Source organism: Phyllosticta capitalensis, assembly GCF_038381095.1.
Source record: "Phyllosticta capitalensis strain CBS 128856 chromosome Unknown BKA78scaffold_1, whole genome shotgun sequence".
In the NCBI taxonomy this organism is placed as follows: Eukaryota; Fungi; Ascomycota; class Dothideomycetes; order Botryosphaeriales; family Phyllostictaceae; genus Phyllosticta; species Phyllosticta capitalensis.
This window is the reverse complement of record NW_027117439.1, coordinates 2,133,190-2,145,559: the sequence shown is the minus strand read 5'-3', so window position 1 is coordinate 2,145,559 and position 12,370 is coordinate 2,133,190. Positions and strand designations below refer to the sequence as shown.

General features: G+C 52.8%; 5 protein-coding genes and 1 non-coding gene across 6 annotated transcripts; 5 read left to right on the top strand and 1 right to left on the bottom strand.

The window, feature by feature from the left end:
* Positions 1–811: 811 nt before the first annotated feature.
* Positions 812–1,740, top strand: BKA78DRAFT_302695 (concanavalin A-like lectin/glucanase domain-containing protein). The gene is made up of 2 exons (XM_066887466.1): positions 812–1,123; positions 1,193–1,740. Exons 1-2 carry the CDS (start codon positions 862–864, stop codon positions 1,372–1,374), a joined length of 444 nt encoding a protein of 147 aa, XP_066749440.1. The 5' UTR covers positions 812–861; the 3' UTR covers positions 1,375–1,740.
* Positions 1,741–2,699: 959 nt separating this feature from the next.
* BKA78DRAFT_302692 (uncharacterized protein) lies at positions 2,700–3,332 on the top strand. The gene is made up of 3 exons (XM_066887465.1): positions 2,700–2,779; positions 2,825–3,002; positions 3,062–3,332. Exons 1-3 carry the CDS (start codon positions 2,745–2,747, stop codon positions 3,218–3,220), a joined length of 372 nt encoding a protein of 123 aa, XP_066749439.1. The 5' UTR covers positions 2,700–2,744; the 3' UTR covers positions 3,221–3,332.
* Positions 3,333–4,344: 1,012 nt separating this feature from the next.
* Positions 4,345–4,955, top strand: BKA78DRAFT_302690 (uncharacterized protein). Its single transcript, XM_066887464.1, has one exon. It carries the CDS (start codon positions 4,396–4,398, stop codon positions 4,735–4,737), a length of 342 nt encoding a protein of 113 aa, XP_066749438.1. The 5' UTR covers positions 4,345–4,395; the 3' UTR covers positions 4,738–4,955.
* A 1,267-nt stretch (positions 4,956–6,222) lies between these two features.
* On the top strand, positions 6,223–6,879 carry BKA78DRAFT_302688 (uncharacterized protein; the record flags this gene model as incomplete). Its single annotated transcript, XM_066887463.1, has 1 exon — positions 6,223–6,879. A coding segment is annotated over exon 1 (344 nt), but the record flags the coding sequence as incomplete, so codon positions are not given.
* A 3,627-nt stretch (positions 6,880–10,506) lies between these two features.
* Positions 10,507–10,595, top strand: BKA78DRAFT_t28. Its single transcript has one exon. It is a non-coding gene; the product is annotated as a tRNA-Asp (tRNA).
* A 473-nt stretch (positions 10,596–11,068) lies between these two features.
* BKA78DRAFT_348777 (kinase-like domain-containing protein) lies at positions 11,069–12,168 on the bottom strand (the record flags this gene model as incomplete). The annotated part of the gene is made up of 2 exons (XM_066890689.1): positions 11,069–11,990; positions 12,044–12,168. The coding sequence occupies 2 exons, from the start codon at positions 12,166–12,168 to the stop codon at positions 11,069–11,071; spliced, it is 1,047 nt and encodes a 348-aa protein (XP_066749436.1).
* Positions 12,169–12,370: the final 202 nt, after the last annotated feature.

The following is a 12,370-nucleotide window of genomic DNA, read 5'->3' as shown; positions in this document are numbered from 1 at the left end:
ACCATTGCATTTGGCTGCAAAGGTAATTCTCGGATTGAATCGAGACGATGACGTGGAGCGTTTCCAACGCTTCACAAGAAGACTGCTCAGACTGAAGAACGCCGCGGGAAGCTGCTCTCCTTCGAATAGTCAGGATATGGTCGATTCGATCCAGACAACGGAACAACTGCAAGAGTGCATTCGGAGTTGTATGAAGCTTCTACTGGAAAACAATGCCGACCCGAACGCTTTGGATCACAATGGAGACTCGCCGCTGCATTCGGCCGTTTGTTCGAAAGATATCGCGTCGGTCCAACTGCTTCTACGTGCAGGTGCTGATCCAATGCGTAAAGTCTGTTTCGAAAGCGAGACAACCATTGTCCAAAAGGTCGTTGAGTCATGGAGGAACCAAGAGTGGGAAGATGACAGTGAAAATCTAGTAGAAGAACTGCTCAGGAGCAGCCAAAAGCTTTCGTCCGAAACTTGCCTCAACATACTGAGCATTGCACTCGAAAGAGGCGCCACACAAGTACTGAATGGCTATACGGCTCGATTAGCTGGCAACGATCAACATGGATGGTCTTTGCTCGCTCTGGCAGTACAATTCCGCGAAGGTTGTCTTGTTGAACTTATCAGCCTACCTCGCCCTGAACATTACTCCCCAAGATGGAATGATAAAGACAAACACAGTCTTATGGTTGTTTCGGGAGACGGGAATGAAGTGACATGTTCACTCCCGGAAGAATACGCGCTTGGCGAAGACGAACGCTGCGCTGTGCGATCGGACTTGCCAATACCTCCTGGGATGGATTGCTACTACTATGAGATCGAAATTGTTGAGTGTGGGATAGGAAGGCAAGTGTTTTGCGATGATCCCAAGACATGAATCTGTTCGATGTTGTGACTGACTTGGACTGCAGCGAAGTTGGGCTTGGATTTGCCTCGCAATTCTTTCCATTGCATAACATGCCTGGTTGGTTTTCGCCATACATGTCCTGGGGATACCATGGCGACGATGGCGACATGTATGGTAACAAGGCCGAGATCCGCGGTGGCCACACATATGGAATGGGCGACATTGTCGGCGCTGGAGTCGACTTTTCGAAGCAGGAAGTCTTCTTCACCAGAAATGGCGAGAGTCTGGGTAAGTGGATCTCTACCAGATATACAAACTTCCCTTGTGATGTCTAGCTGACGACATCAATCTTCTCAGGGACATCTTTTCAAGGCAAAGACGTCAAAGGAAAGCTGTTTCCAATTGTCGGAATGTTCCCATGTGGCATCAAGATTCGAGCAAACTTTGGTGAGCGAGAATTCAAATATCCATTGGGCCAGGAAAGGGAACCGACATTGGGCCCGACACCACTGTTGTCTGCCGATGCTCTTGCGACATGAACTCGAGGCCAGCACATCTGTGGTCTTTCCTCTTTTGTTCCATCTCGGCCAGTTCCACAACCCCTTGTCTCCCCGACCTAGGCAATTCAGTAAGAGCTTCACAGTCGAAGCGAATGCTGCAACAGCTATTGGTTGTTGTCGAAAGCACCAAGAAGCAGTGTCGTGTACTTTAGCATCCTACTATTTTGATTTTTTGGTTAGCATTTGAGCCATTAACTTTGCGAAACAAGCTCAGAGCTAAGCCGGTAAAATTGCTGTACCGCGGCAACGGCTACAAACGCATTGTCGCTAGCCAAGAGATATTTGTCTAACATGAACATGACTGACAGCTTCACGGCCTTTCTCGGGTATTCCAACTGACAGAAGACTTATGAGAGGTGTTCAGAGCATACGAGGACCGATACTCACCTTGGCCAAATAGGCAGAAGTCGCATCCACGGATTTGTGGGTAACAATTCCCGAGGCAGACAGTGAAGCCCTCGCGGAAAGTCTTCACCAGCCCCACCAAAATCCTTGATAGCCGCAAAATGTGTAGTCCCATCAGGCGGGTCCTTCCGCAGCCTGACCATACCTCATCTGGAAGGAACTTGTACTGGATGTTCTAGTCCTTGACGAACAGATGACAAAATCACCGGTGAGGTTCATCGAACCTCTGTAGTTTTCCAGAACCAAATGATAGAATGTAAGGTTTTATCAAGCAGTAGAGGTGTTGATGAGATCTGCGTAGAAGAAAAAAGTCCCGCTTCGGAATTTCCAACGAGCCTCGGCAACTCCAGTACGAGGATAGCTGGATTCGCTGTCTTGAAGACAGATACGAGCAAGCAACAATAAATTCCAGCTTGAAGTCAAGTAAAAAGAGGTATCACGATTTGATTTTGAGTTTACGGCGTCCCGGGAGTGCTTTGCTTTCTGGCGCGAACCAACAAGCTGGCATCGTCAGGATTCTTATGTCTTTGGAGCACCGAAACATGCCAGACGCGATCTTGCGCGTCACCTGGATCTTCAGCGTTGAGAAAATGTTGCGAAAGAAACGAAGGACGAAGAAAAGTATTGCAAGCAAAAAGCAGCAACTTAGGAGAAGCGGGCGCAGAAAGGTGACTGCGTGCGAGACAAGCCTAGGAAAGGGAAAAGGCCAGCCGAGGTTGCGGTGGATGTCGAAGCTCTGCTCGTATACGCCCCAAAGCCCCTGGTTTAGCTTTCCATTCATAGCAGTGTAGTGGTTCGCTCGTCTGATCCAGGGTTGAAAGACAAATGGACATCCGTGTGTATAAATGACAGATTGTCCTGCTGCATCAGTAGACTGTTTCTCCAGGCTGGTCTTTGCAAATACTTCGGGACAAATCTTGACTTTGCGACGCGAAAGAATAAATATGAGATTCGACTCTCTCTTCGGGATACTGCTCTTGTGGGTTACATGATTCTTCTCCTCTGCAGCGACTGACAAAAACAGCAGCGCGAGTGCAGCCCTTGCAAAGCCCAGTGGGTACTTGGGATGCAAGTGCATGAAATACCCCGGCACCGGAACCGACGACGCAGACTCGACCAAGAAAGTGTGCGCCTCGAGCACATACAAGGACTTTGCGCACATGACGGATCCAATGAAAAATTGGGTGTACCCTGGAGAATACGTACGTGTTTACTCCCGAGTGATGCTCCATCAGATCGTGATAAGACTGAAAACGTTCAGTGCATTCCAAATAACTCAAACAAACATCTCATCGATGGGACAGCTTTTCGGGCGCTCTGCAACAAGGCGAACCCCACGAACCAGGAGGAGAATATTTGTTGCTATACCATCAATGAGCAAACTGGCGAGCAAGAGTGGTGGGAAAAGTGTTGGGAGTAGGGGGCAGATGTTGCAATTCAGTGTTGTTGCGACGTTTGAAAAAATTGAGTAGCAACAAGACTTCACCTTTCCTACCATCAATGATTATTGCTCCAGACCTGAGGTGTCGAAGGGGTCTTCAATGACGCGCCCGCGCTGGTCGATCAGCTCTTTCTGCTTCGTGCGTCCTCTGAATTTCTCTCGAAATGACGGTTCTTAGAGAAACTTGAGAGAATCTGGAAACATCGACCTCTACCATCTGCCCTGGGCACGCTGGATTGTTTCGACTAACGCGAGCGTTCGCTTCGGCTCTGGTCCACCCAAGTTTATTGTCGTGTTGGCTTGATTGCTGGGAACTAGCTGCCACTGTGCGAAATCCCTCACCTTGCTGCTAAGACCGCATACGAGATGGAGGTTAGGATGATTTTACTTGAGGACTGGTGCCTCCAGAAGCGGGCCAGGCGCGCTCTGAGTGCCCATGAGCAGCTGCTGTTGCTCCGAGCCCACTGCTATGCTCAATTGGCTGCCGGGAATGCGTGCGGGTTGGATACCAAGTTGGGCTGAACTGAGGACCAGTGCCTCCAGTGACAGACCTGATGCCCGCTGGGAGCTCATCAGCTGCTGCTGCTCCAAGTCCATTGTCATGCTCAGAAGGCTGCCTGGAGTGCATGCGGGTTGGAGACGGAGCTGTACTAGGTTGACGACTAGCACCTTCAGCAGTAGATCTGGTGCCCGCTGAGAGCTCATTGGCTGCTGCTGCTCCAGTGACGCTCTCATGCTCACTTGACCGTGATGGTGGGGAGCGGGCCACAGTCTCTGGTGCTGGCATTTGGTCAGAGAGGGGCGTGGGAGACCTTGGGGTTGCATTGAAACCCTGCGCCCGTATCGCCCGTTCCTGCTCCGAATCAAGCCTTTCGAGGCGAGCGCCGAACGTGTCTTGCTCCACAGATTCAACGATGTTATCTGCTGCATCGACAGTGTCTGCGTCTTCCTGCCAATGCTCGCCGTTGCAGGCGTTTTCTCCGAACTGGTCGATGTCATGGCAGTACTTGATGTCGATAAGCTGGCCCAAGTTGCGATACAAATGGCCGCACTTGTGGGCTTTCTTGAGATCAACGTCTGAGATACGGCCATCAGATGTTGTAGGCGGTCGGTCGTACGGTTGGAAACTGTACTCGGGGTCCAAGTCCAAGTCCATGGAGGGACGTGGTGAACCTGTCCGTGAGTGGGCTCCTGAACCCGAGTGCCCATCAACTGTAATAGCGCCTGGCTTGGAGGTAGCACCAGAAGCACTAGGAGAGCCACTGATCCCAAAGGAGGGCGTTGAGGCGCTACGAATGGTCGGAGGCGGGACGCCGGAACCTGAAGGTTCAGCGACCGCAATAGAAGTCGCCGAGAGGGCTCCAGAGAAATTCGTAAGATCTCCACTGAGGTTGCGGCATTGCTATTTGAGTTGCGGCGCGTGGGAGAAACCGTCGGAGGCTTGTCGCCTGGTGAGGCAGATTGTTGGTTCGACTGCACGCAGTTCCTGCAGCTGAGGCGATCCATTCCCTTGTCGTTGAAGAACGCTGACTGCGGCGCTTCATGTTCTCCTTGGACGCAGACCTCTAATTGATCGCGGGAAGGCACGGATGTCTGATATCCACCACAGTAACAGCAAAGAGTTACCTTGATACGGCTTCTCCGCAAGATTCCTCGCCTTCGACGACAATCTGGGCAAGTGAATAATTTATCTGGGAACTCAAGGCGATCGGTGCATTGGTGTACGATGGCTTGCCCAAGCCTGTCGGATAAGTCGTCGGATAGGTCGTCGTGCTGGAAAGGGCATCTCCAGAAGTGCCACCACAGTGGTTGACGAAAGAAATTGCTAATCCGAAAATCTCTGCCGCCAAGTTAAAACACGTAGAGACGTGGAGTTCTCAAGCGCTTCATACCTTCAATATAGAGAGAATTTTCTCTTGATGGGTAGTTACAGGGAGCATTCAAGCACTTGCGTCTGAAGGTGCGACGACGTGAAGCTGATCATCGTTTGAATTTCTTTCCTCACCTACTATGCCACCAAATGCGGGGCCAATTACGAAAGGTCGGGCCGCGAGCCGAATAGGATCCGCGGAGAGATTCTCGCGGATTAAACGCGTGTCTCTCCAAGTCGTTGTCCTCGTCGTCATCGTCTTCTGGGCCACCTTGACTCTTCTCGCCAGCCGTCCTGAAGAAACCGAATTGGTCTTCGTGAAGCCCATACTCCTTGAGTTCCAGCTGATGGTCCGAGTAGTTGCCGTTGAGCCAGGTCATGTTCTGTCTGAGCCGAACAACTTTGCGCCAAGCGTTCTCGCAGTCCTTGTTCTCGATGTGGTGATGTCTACTGATTCTCCCTCTCTGGCTCCCGCCTCTCTTCCTTTCCATTCTTTCGAGGACCTCGAAGTTGATATATCGTTGTGCGATCGCCTGCGACGCGTTTTGCAAAGACAGTGACTTGATCCATCCAATGGTGGTCTGCTTCAGGCTTGGCGTGTAATTCAGATAGCAAATTGGCCACTTCGGACCCCATTTCTGGTTCAACTTGCTGACGGACTCGCTCATACTTTTCGCCGAGTCCCGCTGGGATTTGCTCAGGATCTTAAAGCCGACGACGATGTGCCGTGCGTACTCCCTGTCCGGACAAGCCTCAAACCCCTCCTTGTCGGCATCGACCATGTCGACCATTTCCATGGTCTTGTCCGCGAGGGACTTCTTGGCAAACACGGCAGCCTTCAGTATGTACCCGCAGGTGGCAAAAGACCAAGCGCGGGGCAGAGCCTTGCATGTCTCCTTCACGTCATCGAAGTCCTCGAGGAGTTTCCTTGGAGTCAACGATCTCAGGCGCGATAACGTCGCCTTGACATCTTCTGGCGTGCTCGCATCGTCTACCCAGGTTTCGAGCAGCCTCACTTCCACTGTGTCGTCGATTTTCTCGATGGATGGCACGACGTTCCAATGCACATCAGTAGGCGTGGAAGGTACGACCGCACGACCCCAATGGAGGCCGCACCAGAGAGACCACCTTCATTGTTAGTGTTCACGTCATAGTCGATGAAGTCGTCTGGGTGGAGCGAGTACTGACGCGTGTCAGGGACACGGTCATCATTGGCCGCAGAATCAACGCCTGCCGGGTTGGAGCCAGGATCCTCTGCGTCATCGATCGATATGTTTGTCGGCCAGAGGCATTCACTTCCATTTCGCTCACAATGAGTGCACCTCGGACGCCCAAGATCACACTTTATCTTCCTTTGGTGGCATGGCTCACAGGTTTTGCGTGGGTTCCGGACCGTCGGTTGATTTGTATCCTTCAGACTTCCCGGAAGCATGTCCGTTATTCTTTTGAGAGCCAAAGAGATCTTGTCGTCCCGCTGTGCTTGGCTTTCCTCTGCCGTTTTCAACGCTTGGGAAATCTCATTCGCCATTTGAGTCTTCCAATCGTAGTTGCTCTTCTCAAGAGCAGTCTGGCGTTGCAGAAGATCATTGACGAGAGTCTTGTTATCTTTACGTTTCGGAAGGACGAAGCTCATGGCTCGACGGATGCCCCGATTGACTAGAGTTGATGCTGAGGCGCTTTCCAATGTTTGGTCGTGAGCAGCTTTGTCCAGTTTTTGGCCCTTGGACCAGGCGCTACATCCCTAACGCACCTTTGGGCTCAGGCGCTTGTTGAATGCCCGCGCCGTCGCCCTCCTCATCCTCCTCATCTTCAATGTCGCCGAGAGCTTTGTCCAAGAATGTTTCGTCGTTGGGGAAGTCAGCGTCCTGCGCCTCCGGTTCTTCGCAAGAACTGCTGGTGTCGGGCTCATGATCACTCCCAAGCTTCTCGTTCTCAGGCTCGACTGGCTGGCAATCGGTCTCGAGGCTGCTATTGTGCCATTCAGTTCTCTCTAAACCAGCCCTCGTCTCCGGATACCTGACAAGGAAATGTTGAGCGGTGGGCTCGGAAGAGGTTGACGGAAGATGGTGCTGAGAAGAGATTGGGAAGGCGGCGAAGTCGAAAAAGGTGTGGGGAAGGAAACGGAGACAAGGTGTCGCAGCGATTCTGAAGGCAGGGAGCTGAAGAAAATGTTGAGCGGGTGGCCTCAAAAGAAGTTCAAAAAGGTGCTGAGAGGATGAGAAGGTTGTGAAGGCGGACTTACCGTAAGGATTCAGGTGGCGGACCAGCTCGTTCGCCTTGGGAAACTCTTGGACTTCGACCAAGGCATTCGCCTTCAGCTCATCACACTAGACGCCAAAGGCTGCAAGGTCGGTATATCGTTGCCAGCCGTGAAGAGGATCAGACGACCTGTCTGGAGTCGCCGGCACCACGACGGTCCCGACGAAAGTGCTCGGGTTGTATTGGTGTTGACGTCGAGCGCTGTCATTGTCGTTGAGCAGGACGGTCAATTGACGTGGTTGAGAGCTCAGGTGTGGGGATGGTTGTTGTTGTTCCAGGAAGCCCGGAGTGGAGGTGGTCGGCGAGCCCTACGACAAGCTCGACGAAGGTGTGGAGGGCAGTAACGCACCGTCCTGGGGCGACGCGTTGGCCCACAGCAGCAGGCGCCTTCGAGCGCCTTGGTGGTGAGAGGGCCCGGCAGACGCACACAGGACTACGACTGCTCGCTGTAAGTCTCCCTCGTCGTCTTTTCAACGGTGCCGTCGTCCTCAGCTTCACTCCCGTCGTCTGAACTTTTCTATTTTGCGCCGATTCTTCTCGCTCTGGTTGTGGTACGGTGGAAAGACCTAGGTGCGCTCTTTCCTCCTTGATTGTGACCCTCCACAACCGCCCGATCCAGCCTGGCGCCTGCCATCCTCTGCGACTCGCTGGGTTCTTTTCACACCACCAGAGGCGCTCCGTGGTTCTGTGCTTTGCCTCGGGACATCCTATACTCCTCCGACGTGCCTTTCATTCTGCCTGGTCAGTTCCAGGTTGATTCTATATCCGCGTAAGAAAAGTCGACTTTCTGCTGGACTACCGACCACCTGCTACGCTATATATCGAACGGTGAGCAACCTCACGTACCCAATAGTGGACTTCCTCACTCATGCTTTAAATAGCGTCGGGCCCCGTTTGGGTTTCAAGCCAATTGCAACTTTACGCAAATTGCTTGTCGGGACATCCCTCATGCTTTTCATCCCGTTTTCTTGTTGGTGATGATATTCGCCCTCTCCGTGCTCTTTTCTAGGGAAGACTTGCGATATACCTTGGCTTTTGCAATCTCGGACTAGGGGGTTTGACTGTCCAAGAGGGTCTCTAGGGTGATGGGAGAAACGAATGAATCTCGCGTGGCCCGACAAACCGGTTGTGTCATCAAGGAGAACAACATGGAACCTCATGAATACGAAAAGTCCTGATGCATCAGCATGTCAAACCAGCAGGATGCAGACAATCTGCCACTGACGTCGCAACTCTGACGCTGATAGCAGACGGAGCATGTTTACCACGGTACTCCGACGGTGGTACGGACCTCCGAATGTGCAAAAGGAAAGGGAAGAAAAGATCAATTCCGTCGCCCTCGAGGGCAGCGGACCTGTGCAAAAACAAGAAAGCAAAGGAATCCTGTTCTTCTTGCTTCTGTGCCTTGGCTCGACAGGATCACGATGACGTTGATATTTTTGGTCGACTCGTTGCCCGCTTATGCTCTGGGCGCAGGCGCTATCGAATGCTGGAGCATTTGACTTTGCGCGCCACTTCCCAACTGACAGTTTGCGAAACGTTGATGTCGAGGATCAAACTCTGTCGACGAGGTGATGATGTGGCTGGCCGGTCAGCACTTTGTTCTTGGGGTGCTTGGGTGGCGTCGATAGCTGACGCCGCCCTCACCGCGCCCCTCTTTTCTTTTGGCCACTTTTGGAAAGAAGAAAAGAAAGACGAAGGAAACAAGGTAGAGCGGGTGTGGCGCCAGACGAGGCGGAAGAGACAGGCGGCTGTGTTGCACGCGGCGGCCGTGTACCGTAGCACGCAAGGGCTCCCGTCTGTTTACGCGTCGCGTCGCCAGAGTCTTGGGATTTGCTCCGACAGGCTGCTGTTCCTGTTTCCATGTTCTCTGCCGTTGCATACAACGTCGTCCTTGGAAGGGATCGAGCATTGCATGCGGTGCTGCACGCGGGACAGCACCGTCCGCCTGCCGAGATCAAACACGCGTCCGCAAGCGGCAGGCGGCAGCGTTTCGTTTGGCTTGCGCGGCTCCCTTTGGAGCACGAAACGGAGAAACGCAGGCGCATTCACGGCCTCGCAATTTGCAATGGCATGAATTTCGGCCGCGTGTCCCGCTAGAGTAAAGCCCCGAGGCGAGGGAGTAAACAAACGGGTGGCTGCGTTGGTGGTCTTCGCAGGCAAAGGATAGACGCATGTAGAGCGGGTTCGCGTGAAGGCGCAGCAGCAAGGGACAGAGTGAAGACGAGGCATGAGAAAGCGAGATTCTACTGCCCGTAGATGTGGAATATCGATGCTCGCACATGTGATGATGTTGAAAAAGAAACAATGGGATTTGGAAGACGATTGCTGGGTGTTGCTTTCGATCAGAGCGTCCCGGATCGATGAACATCTCCCGACCAAACGCCAGCAGGGAGCGTGAAAAAGTTGAGGTTAGGAATACTTGACCACGATGCCGATGTTTCTGTTTCAAGAATTGCAATTGCTCGAGCGGTGTGCTTGGGGAGTTCATGCGCGTCGTGCGGAGCGGAGGCCATGCCAAACAGGGTCGGAACGGGCAACGTCTTGGGCAAACAATTCTGCCATGCCCTCGAGGAACCGGCCAAATTGGTGTTGGTCACCGGTTGCGACAGCTCATCAAAGTTGAGGCGATTCGCGCCGGCGCTTGGAGGACAGTTGGCTCTGGCGTTGATCGTTGACCGGTGCTCCACTGCCTGCCACGTCTCCAGGCCGGCTGCAGGGGCAGAAATGGGTGGAAGAAATCGACCCGACGGGATGGAAAAAGAAAAAACGGTCAGTGTGCTTTTCTGCAAGTCATGATGTCGTGTCTTGTTGCTCCACTCTCGCCGGCCGGCTCGACGACAGCACGGAACCCATACACCGCCTCATTTGCACCTGCATGTCTCTGCATGTACGAGGTTGGGGAACATGAGTCCTTTGCGTCCCTGCAGGCGTGCAGCATTTTGAGTGTCTTGTGGGTCCGTGGGAGAGTTGGTTGGTGTTGGTAGAGTGGGGTGGAAAATTCGATGTTGTTGTGAGGCTTGCGGCAACAACCTTTCTTTTTGACTGCGCCTGGAGGGAAGTAGTGCCCAGCCCATGCGGGTAGACCTGTGTTGCTATAGTATATAATTGCACAAGACAGGCTAATCTTCAACAATCTTCGATGGTCTAGTGGTGATGATTTCCGCTTGTCATTACAACGTAGTGCAAGCGCGGGAGACCGGGGTTCGATTCCCCGTCGGAGAGAAGACTATCTCTCGCCTCAGGCGTGATTCTTTTTGCTTTTTGAAGCTTCATAGATCATTGTGTGGGACCTGCGGAAGTTGCGACCATCCGGTGGGTCAAAACACTTTTTTTTGGCTGCAAACTATTGCATCTTGAAAGACAATTAGTCGGGCCCAACCTCAACCTTGTTTGGAGGAAGTACTAAGGTGACGGGAAGGAGTGAAGTTGTGGGTATTGGTGGCCCGTGCTTCGTGACCTATTCAGAGGTTTCCAACACCATCCAGTTCTCTCCTCTATCGACAGAATGCTTAGTCGGATCCGGAGAGCGTTAGAACGGTGAGTTGAATTTCCACTTTCGATTCCATACCGCATGGTAAATCTGTGCCAGAGGGGTTGGTTATATCGACGTAAGAGTTGAGAGGATCCAAGTGCTGTGAGGGGAGCGACATGAAAGAGAGGAGAGAAACAGCCGATGGGAACAAAATCACCACAATCTACGCGCCAACATCTTTCAAAAAAGGATGCACCAATGCCTCCTCCGCCGTCGGCCGCCTTGCTGGATCTGGAATGAGCAAAAAGAGCAAGAACTCCATCAACTCCTTCGACGGCGCCGTCGGCAACTGCACCAGTCTTTCCCGCATGTCCATCACGTCCTTGCCATCATTCCAAAACTTATCCGAGAGCGCCAAGTAAGCCGCAAGCTCGTACTGATCCTCATACTCTGGAAACTCTTCAGTTGGCTCGGGCAGCTCGTAAGGCGGCTCCTTTTGCTGGCGTATGTAACTGAGAAAGAAGAAGCGCACGAATTTTGCGATACACCAGGCTTCCGAATGTCCCTTGATAGGCTTATCCCAAGCGCCAAAAACCGAATCGCCAGTGACGACGCGGAGGAGGGTGACGGCGAGAGCCCAAATCTCCGAAGCGGGAATGCAGCCGTCGGTGCCAGCCCAGACCTCAGGCGCTCGAAGAGGCACTGGTTGGCAGCGGGTTTCGCGATATCCAGAGCTCGTCATGCCGCCCAAGTCGCCCACTTTGACCAGTGGCGTGGCGCTGGTGGGATCGGAGACGAAGATGTTGTTGGGGTTGAGGTCTGTGTTGACACGACCGGCGCGCTTGGATGCAACAAGCGCTTTCAACACTGCATACGCGACAGCCTTCGCCAGTGCCGGATTGTCGCGGAAATGGCTTTCAGATAGCCCGGTCAAGTTGCCGTCGAGCCATTCAAGAACCAGAAATGCCACTAATGGTGTTTTTCCCTCGGGTACCGGTGGCAAATCGGGGTCACCGTCTGTGTTGATGGTGTCGAGGAGCTTCCGCACAAATGGGCTGGATGCGATCTCCGGAAAGCCATAGTTCTCCTGCTCCTGAATGAGGCCCACGACTTCATCTTCAGTTGTGGCGCATTTGAGCACAGCCCTAGGAGTGTGAGAGTGAACAGTGGATGTATCTGAGGAAGAAGCGAGACAAACCATTGCTGTCTGACGTGTGGACCAGAGAGCACTTCGGCCTTGAAGACGCTGGAGCCTTTCAGAGGCGAGATGATGCGATAGCGAGAGGTAAGACTGCGGAGCACTCTACCGGGAAACCGAGGCATGACGGGGGATGATTGTAAAGGACTTTGAGGTGTTGGTGCTTTTGCATCAGGTCCCATCAGAGTCGGGACTTCCTCACGTTCATCTTGCATCGTCTCGAGGGTGGAGCTCTTGTGACACGTCACACAAAAAAGTCGCAACCTCCATGTCTCCGGCTGCACTTTTTTTTTTTAAAAAAACACCCTCACCTTCAATTGTTCCGCC

Bases quoted from the DNA above. Each gene is read 5' to 3' on its own strand.
- BKA78DRAFT_302695 (XM_066887466.1), top strand. From the start codon at position 862: ATGAATCTGTTCGATGTTGTGACTGACTTGGACTGCAGCGAAGTTGGG. The intron at 1,124-1,192 runs GTAAGTGGATCT...CAATCTTCTCAG, and splicing joins CAGAAATGGCGAGAGTCTGG to GGACATCTTTTCAAGGCAAA.
- BKA78DRAFT_302692 (XM_066887465.1), top strand. From the start codon at position 2,745: ATGAGATTCGACTCTCTCTTCGGGATACTGCTCTT. The intron at 2,780-2,824 runs GTGGGTTACATG...TGACAAAAACAG, and splicing joins CTCTTCGGGATACTGCTCTT to CAGCGCGAGTGCAGCCCTTG. The intron at 3,003-3,061 runs GTACGTGTTTAC...GAAAACGTTCAG, and splicing joins GGGTGTACCCTGGAGAATAC to TGCATTCCAAATAACTCAAA.
- BKA78DRAFT_302690 (XM_066887464.1), top strand. From the start codon at position 4,396: ATGGAGGGACGTGGTGAACCTGTCCGTGAGTGGGCTCCTGAACCCGAG.